Source organism: Uloborus diversus, chromosome 7, assembly GCF_026930045.1.
Source record: "Uloborus diversus isolate 005 chromosome 7, Udiv.v.3.1, whole genome shotgun sequence".
NCBI classification, from domain to species: Eukaryota; Metazoa; Arthropoda; class Arachnida; order Araneae; family Uloboridae; genus Uloborus; species Uloborus diversus.
In genome coordinates, this window is record NC_072737.1 from 108915441 (window position 1) to 108930048 (window position 14608).

General features: G+C 31.5%; 1 protein-coding gene across 1 annotated transcript in view; it reads left to right on the plus strand.

Annotated features, from left to right (window-relative positions):
* LOC129225646 (E3 ubiquitin-protein ligase ubr3-like) overlaps nucleotides 1–14608 on the plus strand; it is a 116039-nt gene that overhangs the window by 34860 nt on the left and 66571 nt on the right. The window contains exons 13-19 of the mRNA XM_054860114.1: nucleotides 1120–1265; nucleotides 2676–2842; nucleotides 5146–5293; nucleotides 6056–6148; nucleotides 7258–7555; nucleotides 10028–10135; nucleotides 13536–13749. Coding sequence (XP_054716089.1) covers nucleotides 1120–1265; nucleotides 2676–2842; nucleotides 5146–5293; nucleotides 6056–6148; nucleotides 7258–7555; nucleotides 10028–10135; nucleotides 13536–13749 — 1174 coding nt within the window. The remainder of the gene's footprint in view (nucleotides 1–1119; nucleotides 1266–2675; nucleotides 2843–5145; nucleotides 5294–6055; nucleotides 6149–7257; nucleotides 7556–10027; nucleotides 10136–13535; nucleotides 13750–14608) is intronic.

Sequence of the window (14608 nt, forward strand, 5' to 3'; positions counted from 1 at the left end):
TAATTTATTGAAGTTATTTCTTTTCAATTACAATTTTTCTATGAAATTTGTAAAATTTATTTAAATTTACCTATGTTTTTTTTTTTAAACATTGGAATCAATATCTTTAATATTATCAATTCTAATCAACTTAAATAATTGCATAATTTCTTTCTGAACTCTTGTATTTCAGTCGGGGGAGTCTTGATATGTGGTCATTGAGACATCTCAAAACATTTCTTTAATCGGCATGTTTTGTTTGACAATCCAGCTAATGTGGGGACAGTGTTGCAATATTTTACTAATTTTTTACTAAGTGTGCCTAATGTCTCTTCTCATCAGATGTAGGTATGTGAGCTTGCTCATATTTTATCATTCGGTAATATTTGGAGTTGTATTTGGTCAGCTGAGAATGTCCTTGTCTCTCAAAAATTTAAGTTTTGGACACTCATCCCTGATACATCACATATTCGTATTCTTTTAAATCTATCGTATTATTCTAATGTGTCTATTTGTCATCTTAGTAGCCTTCATATGGACATGTAAAAAAATTAAAAATATCCTTGTGATAAACTAAGACTAATTGAACATGTCCTAAAATTCAGTAAGTTACCACCCTATAGCCAGGGCTAAGGCAGAAATAATATGAAATACACCACCAGCTCAGTCAATTCCTGCCGAGGACTGCAGTTTCGTGCTTATTAGCACTCATCAGCCCGGCATACCAGCCTTGCTTTCAATCTTCGAGTTGAACCAAACAATTGCTTTGGTCACACGTCTGGTCAGTTCTAATTCTGCATTAGCTACCAGATTGTTTGAAACTCTTGGCTTCCTTAAGAGGTTTTCCACCTCCAGCTCAGTCACTTCCTATGCCGAGCTAATGAGTGCTAATAAGCATGAAACTGCAATCCTCGGCTGGAATTGACTGAGCTGGCGATGTATTTCATGTATGTCCTAAAATTGTTACTTATGTTTCTTCATAGAGACAGTTATTGCTTCTTTGGATTTTTTTTTTCACTATTCATATAATGTATTTGCTAACTTCACATAAAATGTACTGATTTCCTTTGAATTTTTATTATGTTTAAGTAAGTCTCTTTTTATGGCCTCTTAAAACTAAATAATTATAATTTTTTATAGGTCAGACTGAAGAGGAAGTTACCAGACAAGAAATGATTTCTCTTCTTTGCATGAGTGATAGAACACATTCACAATTAATGGATTTGTTGCCTGATAAATGTGGAGCTATTTCTCAAAATAAGGATTTTGAGAGTATACTTAATAAGGTAAAAGCAAGTGCTTTTTGATTCATGCATTAGCTATTATTAATTTTCTTGTGAAATGGATCATCTGCTGCTGCCTGTTACAAAATGCTCATTAAAAAAATGTTTACCAATTCATGGTTTTCAAAAAAAAAAAAAAAAAAAAACCGAGTAGCTTTAAATTTTTAATTTTTTTATATGAAAATAGTATTTTTTATTGTATTTTTTCACCAAATAGACTAGATTTTTGTAATGATAGTAGTTTACATATGAATACCCCGCTCTCCCTTTGATTGAGAATGAAATATCAGTAGGAGAAAGGGGGGAGGGGAGGATGTGTCTTGTGTCTCATGTCTGAATTGATATTTTTCTATATTTTATCTTCAGTATCAATCCCTTTTGATAAAATTGAATTCGGTCAATTTGGAATAATTCGAATCTAAAGGGACTGGAGAAAAACTTCGACTTATCTGAAGTTCGACTTACCGCTAGTTTTGGTTTTCGACATTTTAATATTAAAAACCATTGAATATTTTAATTAATATGTTCATATAACAGACAAAATTACAGAACTTGGTAGTTTTTAAGCACAATATGCTGAGTTAATTCAAAAATGTTGAGAGAAAAAAATCAAAAGCATGGTTTTAATTTCGATACTGCTGGAACCACTTGAATGGAGCTGATTCTATCTAAATCAGGAAAAGTGCTCTTCTTCATTTGTTTCAAATTCGTATTCATGGATTCTACCACTTTAGAAGTTTCTCTTTTTCTTTTAATATCAGTGACAGAGTACTTGCTTAGATATCTTTAATAGTAAAGAAAACTCAATCTGTCTCTCAGGAACTTGTCAGCAAATGATCGAACTAAAGAATAAAGGGGAACGCATCTTAACTTAGGTCATCCTTTGAATAAAAATACAATCAGTTGGCAACATGACAGCTTAAAAGCAAATTCGTTATCCAGCAACATGTCAAAGGGTAAACAGTACAGAACAATAAAAGAAAACAAGCTAACTTATTTCCACACAGATACTAACTCCTTTATTGCACATTGGCTCAACAGGTGCTCTTCTTGCTTTAGAGGTCTATTGTGCATTAATTGCAAGTGAAGGTGAATTAATTTTTCTCTCATAGTCACTTGTTTTTTTTTTTTTTTTTTTCATTGTTTCAAAATAAATTTCGAGTCATCTTTAAAAAAACTTCAATTTAAAGGAAGTTAACTTTGAGATATTGAGAATAATTAGCCTGGCATTAAAGACAAAGTGGTCGGGACTTGATAAAAACTTCAAGTTATAGTAATATTGCAGTTATCAGACTTCGAGTTATCGAGAATTGACTATATTTTTCTAAAGCTATAAAAATCGATTTCATTGAATTTCTTTCACTTTTTTTATTACTTAGTCTCAAATTTAGTTGTTATGATTTCCTTTTGTAGTTGGCAGATTATAAGGCTCCAATATTTGAAGCTGGCGGTGCAATGTTGCAAGGCATGTATGTACCGAAGCCTGAGGTTTGGGAACAAGAATATGATCCAATTCATGTGCTTCTACGAGCTGTTCATCGAAGGGAATATCAATCATCTTTAGATAGATACACACAGTTGTAAGTATACAACTTCATCTTATTATGTGTGGGTGTGTCTCAATAATTGTGAAAAAAGTAAAAACTATTCAGTATAACAAAAAAAGAAAAAAAAAGAAACCCACATTAACTCAAAGTTTCTGTGTGTAGGGGAGGAAGAGGAAGGATCATGTTCTGCTTATCTTCCCTGATGTCATGGTTCTACCAGGACAGTCCCAGTTTTCAGACAAAATCCCAGTGTATCAGCCAGTTCACTTCATGTCCCGTTAAAAATTAAATTTGATTCTAGATGACCGAAAAAGTGTTACTTTCCAGAAAATGAAGGAAATAATTTGACAATTGCCAGATCAATTAGGAAATATAGGATTTGATGCCACCATTTTTAAGAATGTCATCTAATTTCATACGTATTAATTAAATAGGATAGAATTGTTCACAAATGATAGGCATGGGTTTTGAAAATGAGCAGTCCCACATTTATGTAAAGAACGCTATTCTTCTCCCCCCCCCCCGAATATTCAGCAAATGGCAGCATTGCTCATTGGTGGGAAAATTTCTTACCCTGGACATTTAAAAGTTAACAAAGTTGTGGGAAGTATTTTTCGCATATTCTTATAAGGAGTTAGTAGCTTACAAAATTATTTACATGTGACAAGTAACATGCTTGAATTTATATGTTTGTGTCATTTATTATAACCCCTGGTTTAGGTTCATAAGTAGTAACCCTTTATTCATATCATTGAGAGGAACTACTCTCTAAAATACTAAAATACCTGTGATAGTGAGAGGATTCGGGAACCTCTGATAATTCCATCATTTCCTTGAATAAAATAGCTAAATTAATACAGCAATGTGAAAGATAAATGATTTTAAAATGTCATCTGCTTGAGAAATCCTTTTACACCATATAACTGTTGGAAAATAATCGGAAACATCACAATGCTTAAAAATTTTTATCTGTTGCCATCTTCTATTTGTTAGCAAATAAAATGTTTGTAACTAAAATAAGCAAGGCTTTTGAATCGATTTTTCAGTTTTCCCTCTTTGATTCTGACTTTGCAGGTGTATTTCAATAATACAGAAATTGGCACGCTCGTGAAATTTTTGCTTGAGTAATTTTAGTTTGGTTACCTTGTTGTTTGATGGTAACTCTGCAAATAGATATTTCCGTATTCTTTGCTTAGGTTTCCAAAGGAAAAAACATTCCTGGCGCAAGTACTGAGGCCAAAAATTTAACGGCAGTGATTTAGAAGCACCAATTTTCCAATTTTCAAAATCATCCCGCTTTTGCGAACAGCCGTAGAGTCTTGATAATCCGAGTCTCGAAAGTTCGAGGTTACGCTTAATTCGAGGTTCTTACTTTATATTTTCATTTACATTTTTTAGTTCCAAAAAATTTTTTTTCATAAAAGTGAAAATATTTTTTTCCTTGCTATTACACTTATTTAACTAGATACAGTAATTAATAAAAAAGGAATTGCAAGGTTGTTGTCAACACCCTTAAGTGGCATGATATACATGTAGTCGTAGACTGCATGCACAATGTGAATTTCAAAATGCGTTGAAGATGATAAGTTGATGCGTGAAAGTAACATTGATTTGCCGCAGAGAACGTGTAAAGATGTCTTTTGGAATATTGGAATACCTGATGATAGTCAAAAAGGAAGGTTCCAAACTTGACGCCTCGCGAGTAATGTATACAAAAGACTAAACAGAAACCTTCTACAACTAACTTTTTGTGGTATGCAAGATACATATGCTCACAAGCACACAAATACAAAGGTTATGACAAAACTGATTGAAATGGATTCGAGCAACAATTCAATCAAAATATATATTTGATTGCCTACAGATTTGCACGGGTAAATATGTACATACAGACTTTGTGGAAAAAAGTTCAAATTTGTTTAGAGGTAATTAAAAACAAAATTTATGTTGAAATTTCAGTGATAATTTTTCATGACAACAATACTGCTTTTTTTTTTGTATAAGGAAGTAAAAGGGGCTACTTCTTATGTCATTGGAAAAGTGTAAAAAATTAATCTGGAAGAATTTTCCAGATAATCTGAGTTTTCAGTAATCCGAGGTGGCATGAGCCCCAATTACCTTGGATTCTCGAGACTCGACTGAATTTTGTAGTGGCGATTACATAAGCGATTATAAGTTAGATCAAGAGTTCATAAGATTGATATAGAGGAAAGTTTCATGATGAGATCACAATACTATTTTAATTATAAAAACTGTGTAATGTGATGTATATCCTGTTGGGCAATTTTTTAAAAAAATGTTTTGCATTTATTTAACTCTGCTCATTTTTTTTACAGCCTTAGACAATCTAACAAATATACAAGCTCTCATCCTCCTTGGCCTCCATATAGAATTCCAGGACCTGTTCATAAAGAATTTATTGATCCTCGCCGAATCTTGCATTGTAAAACAATGCATGGAATTATTTTCACAATACTGTACAGAGTAAGATTTTAAATGTATTTTTGGAAATATGTTTTTCTTCCTAACTTACATAGACATATTTGTGTATGTGTATATATATATATATATATATATATATATATATATATAGTCATAACTATATTCCTGGAGACTGTTCATCTTCAAGTGTGGTGTTGCATTATAACTTCAACATTTTTGTTTGGGAAAACTTTCAGAAAAAAACATTGCTAGTTTTTTTTTCTTCTGTCTACCTGTTAAAACTTGATATAATTTTAGAACTAAAAATGATATTGCCAGTTAAATATTTTGGATGATTAATCAGAAGATTTTATGCAATTCTATTCTATATAAGATTCTATTCTATATACAATTCGTTTAGGACCATAAAATTTTGTTTATTTTAACTAATTTACTGCACAGTTATGGGTGTTTTATAAAACAAACAGAAAGTTAATTTTTTTGCATCTTGCATTAGTTTCCTTCTTTTATGTATTTTTGTCTTGTTTGGAGTCAGGGTATAACCTGATTTACTGTGCATAAAAATAGAGGTATTTTTTGAAATGTTTTAGCTTATATGCCATTTAAAAAATTGTTTTCTCAGCTTTATCTCAATTTGTATGGGGAATATATTCAAAACTTCATTAATCAACTGCAATAGTTCAACATATCTCTATTTATAATTTCTGCGTATATACTTAATGTATTGTGAATCTGATTCGTATTTTTCACTGCTCGTCATAATAATATTATTTAACAGTATTTTCTTATTTTGCATATTTGTAGGCTGTAAATGATCCTGACATTCCAGAGCAAGTTCTGAGCTTATGCATTTATCTTCTAGACATGGCAGTTCGTTTTCCTTCAACATCCCAAAAGGTAAATACATTTATTTTTTTCCAGCTAACCAACGCCTTCAAAAAATATCGTTGTTAGGGAATAATACATGTGTAAATATACTATCAAAGCATAACAGGTAATCCCATATTTAATTAAAAATTACTTGAATAAAATGAAAAACTTAGCATTACACATGGGACATTTTTTCGAGAATCGTCCTTGGGAGTATGTTGATCCACATAGATTTTTTAGTATTCAAAACAATTTCAAACTGTCGAAGATAATTCTATCAAAGTGCTGAAAAAAATTGAAATTTAGTTATTCTTGCATTTGAATATTTCCTGTTTCTATAAATAATAAATACAAAATGATAGTGCATAGATAGCCATAGCCATTTATGAATGAGGTTATAATTAGATCCACTAAACAACAATCAGAAGGGGCAACAAATGTCTGCTTTTTAATTCTTGCATTAAACAAAACTAAATAATATTATTTATGATGTTAACTGTCAATAAAGTTAAAAATTCAATTGCAATGATTAACACCAATAAGCATGGAGTTGTGGATTTTAAGCTTTTGAAACTTTTAAATGACAGATTTTCAAGGAATTCCTCCACTCAATCAGTTTAAAAGTTTTTTTTTTCTTTTTTTCTTTGAGTTGGAGTTGGATAGGAAACATATGTTTTGGAAATGGCTGTGTTAAGATACTGTAGTCACTTGGCTAGATTGCTGATATGTAATAAAGTTGGCTACTTGTTTGTCAATTTTTAACTAAAGTTTTTACCTAATTTAGCTACTTTCAAAAACATATTTTGCAGATTATTTAAAAGTTTTATTGAAACTATGGTTTTTTTATATCTTAGTTTATTTGGTAAAATTTGTACATTTAATGGACAGTTAATAATGCCCTTTGTGCTCACATTTTTGAACACTCACCACTCTTGTTAAAGTCTATATATATTGTCTTTAAGATATTTTAACAGCAGTTTATTCTGTAATAAAATGATGTTGCAGTAAAAGCTTTTAACAATAATTTACTTTGTGTACTTGATATTTATTCTACTGAGTTTTCTAATAATGATGCAGTATTTATTAATTGTTAGCATTTATTATTGTTGTTATTATTATTATTATTATTTTTGCAGGTTGAAACCGTAAATCGGAAAGAATGGACAGAAGTGGAAGATGTAATCTATAAAGACTGGTTTAATAGTACTGATATTTTGGAAAACGTGACTCAAGTTGTAGAAAAAATTGTTCTTTATGAGCCACACCCGGTAGTATTTTCTCCTCATATGGTAGATCAAATGGCAACTGATTTAGTATTGGGTACTGAAATGGTTGAAGAAATGGATGTAGATGAGGTCAGTGAGACTATTGAAAGTGCAGAAATGGAAGTAGGAGTTGATGCATATGATGTACAAAGTCCAATAGTTGAAGATGGTAAGTATGTGCTCTTACTTACTAAGGCTGGCAACACTGCTTAAAATCAAGGGTTGTTGAGGGTTGGGACGTTTAACCTCTAAAAGCCGTTTTGCTGCACCCCAAATCTTATATCTTTAAATGAGCAATTCTTGTGGGTATATATATATTTCTTATCTCGGAAACGGCTCTAACGATTTGGATGAAATTTTGGATTTAATTGTAGTTTAGCATTCTAAATTCATCCACATCAGTGTTTTTTCTGTAAAAACGCGATTTTTTACAAAAAAATAAACGTTTTTTAAAACAAAGTCTAATTGAGTTAAGCCTTGAAGTAAATTGTGAATTGACGCATCAGGCAGACGATTTGCAACCATAACAATGAAAATTTGTCTCTTCTTGCTTTAAAATTTCAAACTTGCTTAGGGTTGCCAGGTTTGGCTGATATTGGCCATTTTGGCTAATTTCAAATACACTTGGCTGAAAACAAATTCAAAAGCATTATGTAAGTCGATGTAAGGTTTTTTTCTTTTTTAAGTGAAACTATTGCTTGACCGTCCTATTTTATTTTATTTATTTATTTTCTTTTTACACTTCAAATAGTTTAACATGTTTTTTAAATCACGCATCTAAATTTTCTTTCGAAGAAACGTATGTCTTGAGACTGTTTATGTTTTGTTGAGACAGTTGTTATAGTTTGTTGGAATGGTTTGTGGATCATCAGTTTTGATGGATATCATGCTGTATGTAGCATTTTCCGGCGTAAAGTGACCAACTACACGAAAAGTACTTATTCAAAAAGAAAATCTCGATTGGGATAAAATCGTGAAACGCATCATAGTATGAAAGGAAGTATTAGGTTAAAAACCAATTTCACCATAGCAAAACTGACTCCAAGGTCAAAATATTTTAATTACTGACAAGCAAATTGTATAGTGGACACAAATGTATCAGATATTTTAAAGCAAAATGTTGATTTAATTACATTTAGAATCTTCTTTGCTTGGTACTTTAGTGTTAGAAGAAGGTAGTGCTTAATATTTCGTTAACGTGAAACTTTTCAAGTATATTTGGAAAAGTATTGAACCTTAAAAAAAACACGAGTTGACAAAAAATAATTCTTTTAAAGCCGAGCGAGGCTCGGTCCTCCAGGTACTAGAAGTAAATAGAAAAAAATAGATATGAAAATTAGATATAGATCACGTTTCAATTATAGTTGGAGCAAACATAACCCAGATGCATTATAATATTGCAATTAAGAGCTGGCTAGCCTTCACAAGACTGTCAGATTAGGCTTGTGCCCTATAAAAGTATAGATTTAAAAATCAGTAAGCACTGTAGGCAAGGCGCCCATATGCAAAATTGTAAGGGGGGGGGGAGGCTCAGATATTTTAACTATTGTTTAGCATGATATTTTCCCCATGAAAACCAATTTCAGAACAGATTAGAGTCATTAAAATTGGAAATTTTAAATAACATATTCATTAATGGCTGGAGAAGAAATATTTTTACATTTTTGCAAAGAAAAAAGTACTAAAAGCAAGGAAGTTCTAATTTCTAAGGGGGGGGGGCTCGAGCCCCTCCTTGCCCCCCTATATGGGCGCCCTTGACTGTAGGTCTTAAGCTGAAGGTTATGTAGTTCAAAAAATTAGGTTTCGATTAGTTAGATTTTCATAACCTTGGAAGGTTTGATGTCAATAAAAGAGGTTGGAAGAAAGAAGCATGAGTATCTAAAAATAGAATTAGCACTTGTCAAGTTAAAATAATTACATTTATCTACACACAGTAGATTATTGCGGAAAAATAAAATATGAAAGACTGCAGATAATTTGCACCAAGAATAACAGGAAGTTTTCTATCTTAAATGTGCAAACATATTTTGAGAATAAATATTTTCAAGTGTTTTATTTATCTTGTCAATAGAAACTGAAACTCCGTTTTTATGCAAATGTTACAAGAAGTACTTTGTGAGCTTTTATAAATGTTCTGAAATTATGTTTACTACTGTACATCCTTTTGCAAAAAGACAAAACTTATTTAACAAAATGTTAGAGATCATTCCAAGAATTAGTGGACACAAGATTCAAGAATAATTAAAAAAAATAAATTAAATGCTCTATAGAGCCATTCCACCGTTACGTGTGTGACTTTTTGACACCATTTCTTTGCAAAAAACAATAAAAACCAATATGATATTTTTTAAATATCTCTTAATAATTTCTATTGGAGTTACAGAAGATATGTAGGAGTGTTTAGCTGGCAGTTTCGTGGAATTGCCCTATATCTTTATTTTTCGGAGTGAATTTGTTTTTATCTTTTAAATAAACTAATATTTTGCCAAAAGAAAAAAAAACTCTTTTGAAAACGCAATGTGGAAGTAGAAAATTTCAGAAACAAACTTGATAAGTAGCTCTTATTGGATTATATTTTTCTGAGGTGATAGGATGATACTACATCACATGTCATTACTATACTTCCTTTTTCAATTTGCAGAAGCTGCCAATCATCAGCCAGAACTACCTGCTACAAATACACAGCTGGCTTTACCACCCAGTGTGTCATCTTCTAATGACAACACAGCAGTTGTTCCTGTTACAAGTGGTAAAGCAATTATTATTATATCAGGCATTTAGAATCCAAACTAGCTCAATCCATGAATTTTTTAAAGTTATATTTTCCTGTAATTTGATTCTTCTTGGTAGATGTGATGAATAATCATGCTACAAAGCGAGTTGGAATATATCGTACTTACTCGGTCAGGGCAAAAACTGCCTTCCAAAATTTTCTATGAGAAATTGCTCAGTCCATGAATGTTTTTTTTTTTAAATTACTGTAGTAAAATTCGCCTTCAAAAGTTGAGTTGGTTTTGATACTAAAAACTTCACATATGAGGTAGTGAGAAACAAAGGGATGTTAGTGAACATTTTCAAATTTTGAGTAAAACATGTTTAAAGATAAAGTCCAGGTAGGTTTTCATTGAAAAGTTTTTCTAAATCATGCTGTGTAACAGCATCTCCCACAGCTACTAGTACTATCTTTTGCTCAGGGCTACTAGTACTCTCTATAGAGGAGAGGATCACCTACCATTTGTACCAGTTATCTCCAAATTTTTAATTTTGCTACTTGCATCCCTTTGCTTCTCACTGTCTCATATAGGGAAGGGTGGCCCAAAGCGAGTAAATTTTCGAAAAACGCTCGAAAGTTGTAGTTTTTGAATTTTTTTTGCAACAATTTCGGTTTTATTTCCTAACAGGGTTCTCTTGAACTTCAAAATGAAAAGTGATTTAGTATTATTTCAAACCCAATATTTATTTTTTATCAAACATTTGCTCTACCAGGGGACCCAAAACGCATAAGCTTAACTAACTGATTTGGTACATTTGCCGATCAAATATGAAGTTATAAATGATTAATTTAGTTGACTAGCTACCTGCCATTATAAAAACTACACATAAAAACGTTATACTGATCCAATTTAAGGTCAATACATTTGTTTATAAAACACAAAGAAATAACTGATTAAATTAATAGACTAATTGCCATCATAAAAAATAACTTTTTAAAGTTATACTTATCCTATTGAAATAGGAAATCTATGTCAGCACATGTGTCAAGAAATTATAAATAAATACATGATTAAATCCTATACCAGCTTTGCCCAAAAGCATGTTTTTTATTTCAATAATCATAACTTTAAATTAATAATTAAAAATAAGCGAAATGACTATCATAGTTTATAGGTGGATAGTGTCAGAAAAATGTACCATTATTGACAATTAAAAAAAAAAGCATGTGTTCGACTAATCACAAGTTACAAAACTTAATTTTTTTAAAGAAATGTATCTTTATTTTAATTTTAAGCCTGGTTGTGCTATGCCGCTTCAATGCTGTTTCGCTGGGACTGATTAAAATGGGCGGGGGGGGGGGGGGGGGGGGGGGAGGGGTGTTCGGGTAAACACGAGACAGGCATATAGATGCATCGCTGCTTACACACCATGTGTGGCATCCAAAAGCCTTCCCGCTTTGGGACACCCTCCCCTAAGTATTTCCCGAGTTTTTTTCTTGTTGGCATATGAGAGGAGATAGTGAGAAGCAAAAAGGATATAAGTGGACTTTTTAAAGTTTTGAGCGAAACAGGTGAAATGTTCAAGCCATAGGTAGGCTTTTATTGAAATGTTTTTCTAAATTATGCTGTAGAACAGTACCTTTCATGCAATTATTAACTCCTATCCCTGAACAGGTATGAGTTTCTCTTACCATTTGTACTGGTATCTCCAATTTTTATATTTTGGCACTTACACCTTTTTGCTTCAAGGTGCTTTAAATGTAGTCTGAGTGCAGAAATGCTACTTAGAAAAATTCTAATTTTCTATAATTTTTTATGAATTTTCTTCGAAAGATTTTCAACAGGTAAAGCTGTTAGTGTTGGTTCTCTGTCAAGCAGTACTATTAAAGCAACGTATATAAACACAATGTTTCACTGTCAGAGGATCCTGCATTATAAACAAAAATCCTATTTAAAAATGATAGTCTTTATTTTTAACAATGATTTTATTTACAGTTAATTATAAAATTTCTTTAAAACATAAATGGTAGACTGGTTTGCTTTGCCCCAGTATTGATGGTTCATAGAAATTTCCTCTCAAAATTAAGGAAAATTGGAAGAAACTAAGAGTGTTAAGTAGTGACGCTTTGATAAGCAAATCGAATGATTACCGGTTAATCAGCAGAATGGATTAATGATTATAATGATTTATTTTCAATGACTCCATCATTTCTTTCTTTTATAATTTCTATTTTAGAAATGTTGATAGTTTTTGAGAGATGATTTATTTTTATGTACTTTCCTGATTTTCCCAAATCACGACAAGAAGTTTTCATGTAAAGTTTTTAATTGTCAACCAAACATCAAGAATTTTTTTTTGCTGGCACTGTACACATGTCCTTTGTATAACAAGATTAATTCATACCATGTTTTATCAAAACCGTGATATACGAGACCCTTTTATTAATTTATTCAAATTATTATTTTACTTTTCTTGGAAGCTAATTATGAATGTACTTATTAGAAATCAGGACAGTATGTACTGTGCTTTATTGAAACCATTTTGTACAAATCTTTGAAATGATATGAAATAAAGCAATGTGTACTGTTATATCAAAACCAATTCTTAAGGTAAAAATATCATGATAGCTGAATTTTGAAATTAATTTCATGTTCTTCAACGCAAACAAAAATATGAACACAGCATTATGTTGAAACACAAAAATAAAAAATATGACAAAAAACATATTTAGTTCAAAGTTCGTCTGATCAACACCAAGGAAAAAATAAAATAAATAGAATTATTCTATTGCTACATTTTTTTAAATTTATCATTTGTCAAATTTGTTTATGTTTGATGATAATGTTATTTTCTTGCTGGTATGTATTAGGAATGAATTAGTTCCATGCATTTGTTTTTAGAAAACTTGCTTTTAAAAGTTAAGAGTTAGTGTTATTTACAGTAAAACCCCTCCTAACGGTCACCCCTCAAAGGCGGACACCCCTCTTATGCAGACAGTTTTTAATTCCCCGATTCCAAGGCAAATAACATTAATAAACCCCTGTCCTGCGGACACCCCTCGATTGCGGACAAATTTTTTTATCCCGTTAGTGTCCGCATTAGAGGGGTTTTACTATACTGGAAAACGAAACTTTTGAGCTAGACTTAGTTTTTCGTATCAATTTCTTAAAAAAAAAAAAAAAAAAAATCTTTTTCGAGTTAAATAGCATACATTTTTTTTAACAGTGTATTGAACAAAAATTGAATCCTAATTTGAAAAAATCATATCGAAATACTAAATTCAAGTTTTGTACCGTGTAATATCGAATCCGTGTTTAAATTTATCTCAAATTTTGCACTTTGTAATGTTAAAACCTTGTTTTACAAGTACTATGTTATATAAGGCATGCCTACGTGTATAGTTATAGAAAAATATATAGATATAATTCTTCTAGGTGAGCTAGTCTCAGTGACTCCAGCAGTTGCAAGTGCTTCAATAGCTTCAACTAGTTCTGTGTCTACATCAGTTGGTAATAGTCATTTTTATGGCTCTGTTGATATAATACCTGCTCCATCTCATCTTGCACAACTGATTCCTAAAGCCTTGAGACTTAAACAAATTCCTGGAGCTCGTGGATTATACTTCACGGACCGTGTTTCGGAACGAAGGTAATTTTTGCTTACAGAATAACAGCTTTTTGCGCCACTTTCTTTAAAGCATTAGTGCAATGTACTGATGTGCAAAAAATTACGTAAAACTACTATTTTTGAGTGCTTTTCATTAAATAGATGAGAGTAATAAATTGCGGATTTCATCAAAATGAAGCTTTTTTTTTTAAAATAATAAAACAGGACTGGAATCTATCTTCTATCCAGGACCTGATTAACTAAAAGTGATGCCCTAAGCATGAAAGTCCCTGAGGAGTGAAGACTCGATAGTGGAATGCAGTGGTTCATTTACCGATTTAGGGCCAGTCAAATGCATTTTTGGGAGCCTCTTTGTCCATCACAGAACTATGTAACCATTTGTCATGTGCATTTTTGAATCCTTTTCGGGTCTCCTCATAATTGTAACATGATAAGCACTATTACATGAGTAACACTCCTGGCAGAATGAATTAAAGTTCCGCTTTAAGGAAGTCTTTCTCCAATTAACAAGTCATTATCTTCTATAATTAAAAACTGAGCGTATGTATTTATGTATCTATGTCCGAGTTACTTCTCCCGAACACCAGTAAACTGACCATCGAACCAGGTATCGATGGATTTGTAATTTTCCCGTCTTCATGTTTGGCTATTTAACATAATCCTCTGATAAAAATTAGCGAAGATATCAACTAAAAAATATTGATAATGAAGCTTAGATTTCGACATAAAATCACTATTTTTCGAAGGCTTTCCTCCATTCAGATTATTATTCAGTGCTTCATCTCAACTTTCCGTAACAATGTTTTATTAAAATTTGTAATGTGAAGAAAATCACTGAGAAAAAGATCTGTTGCCATTTTTTTTTCTCATATGAACAAAT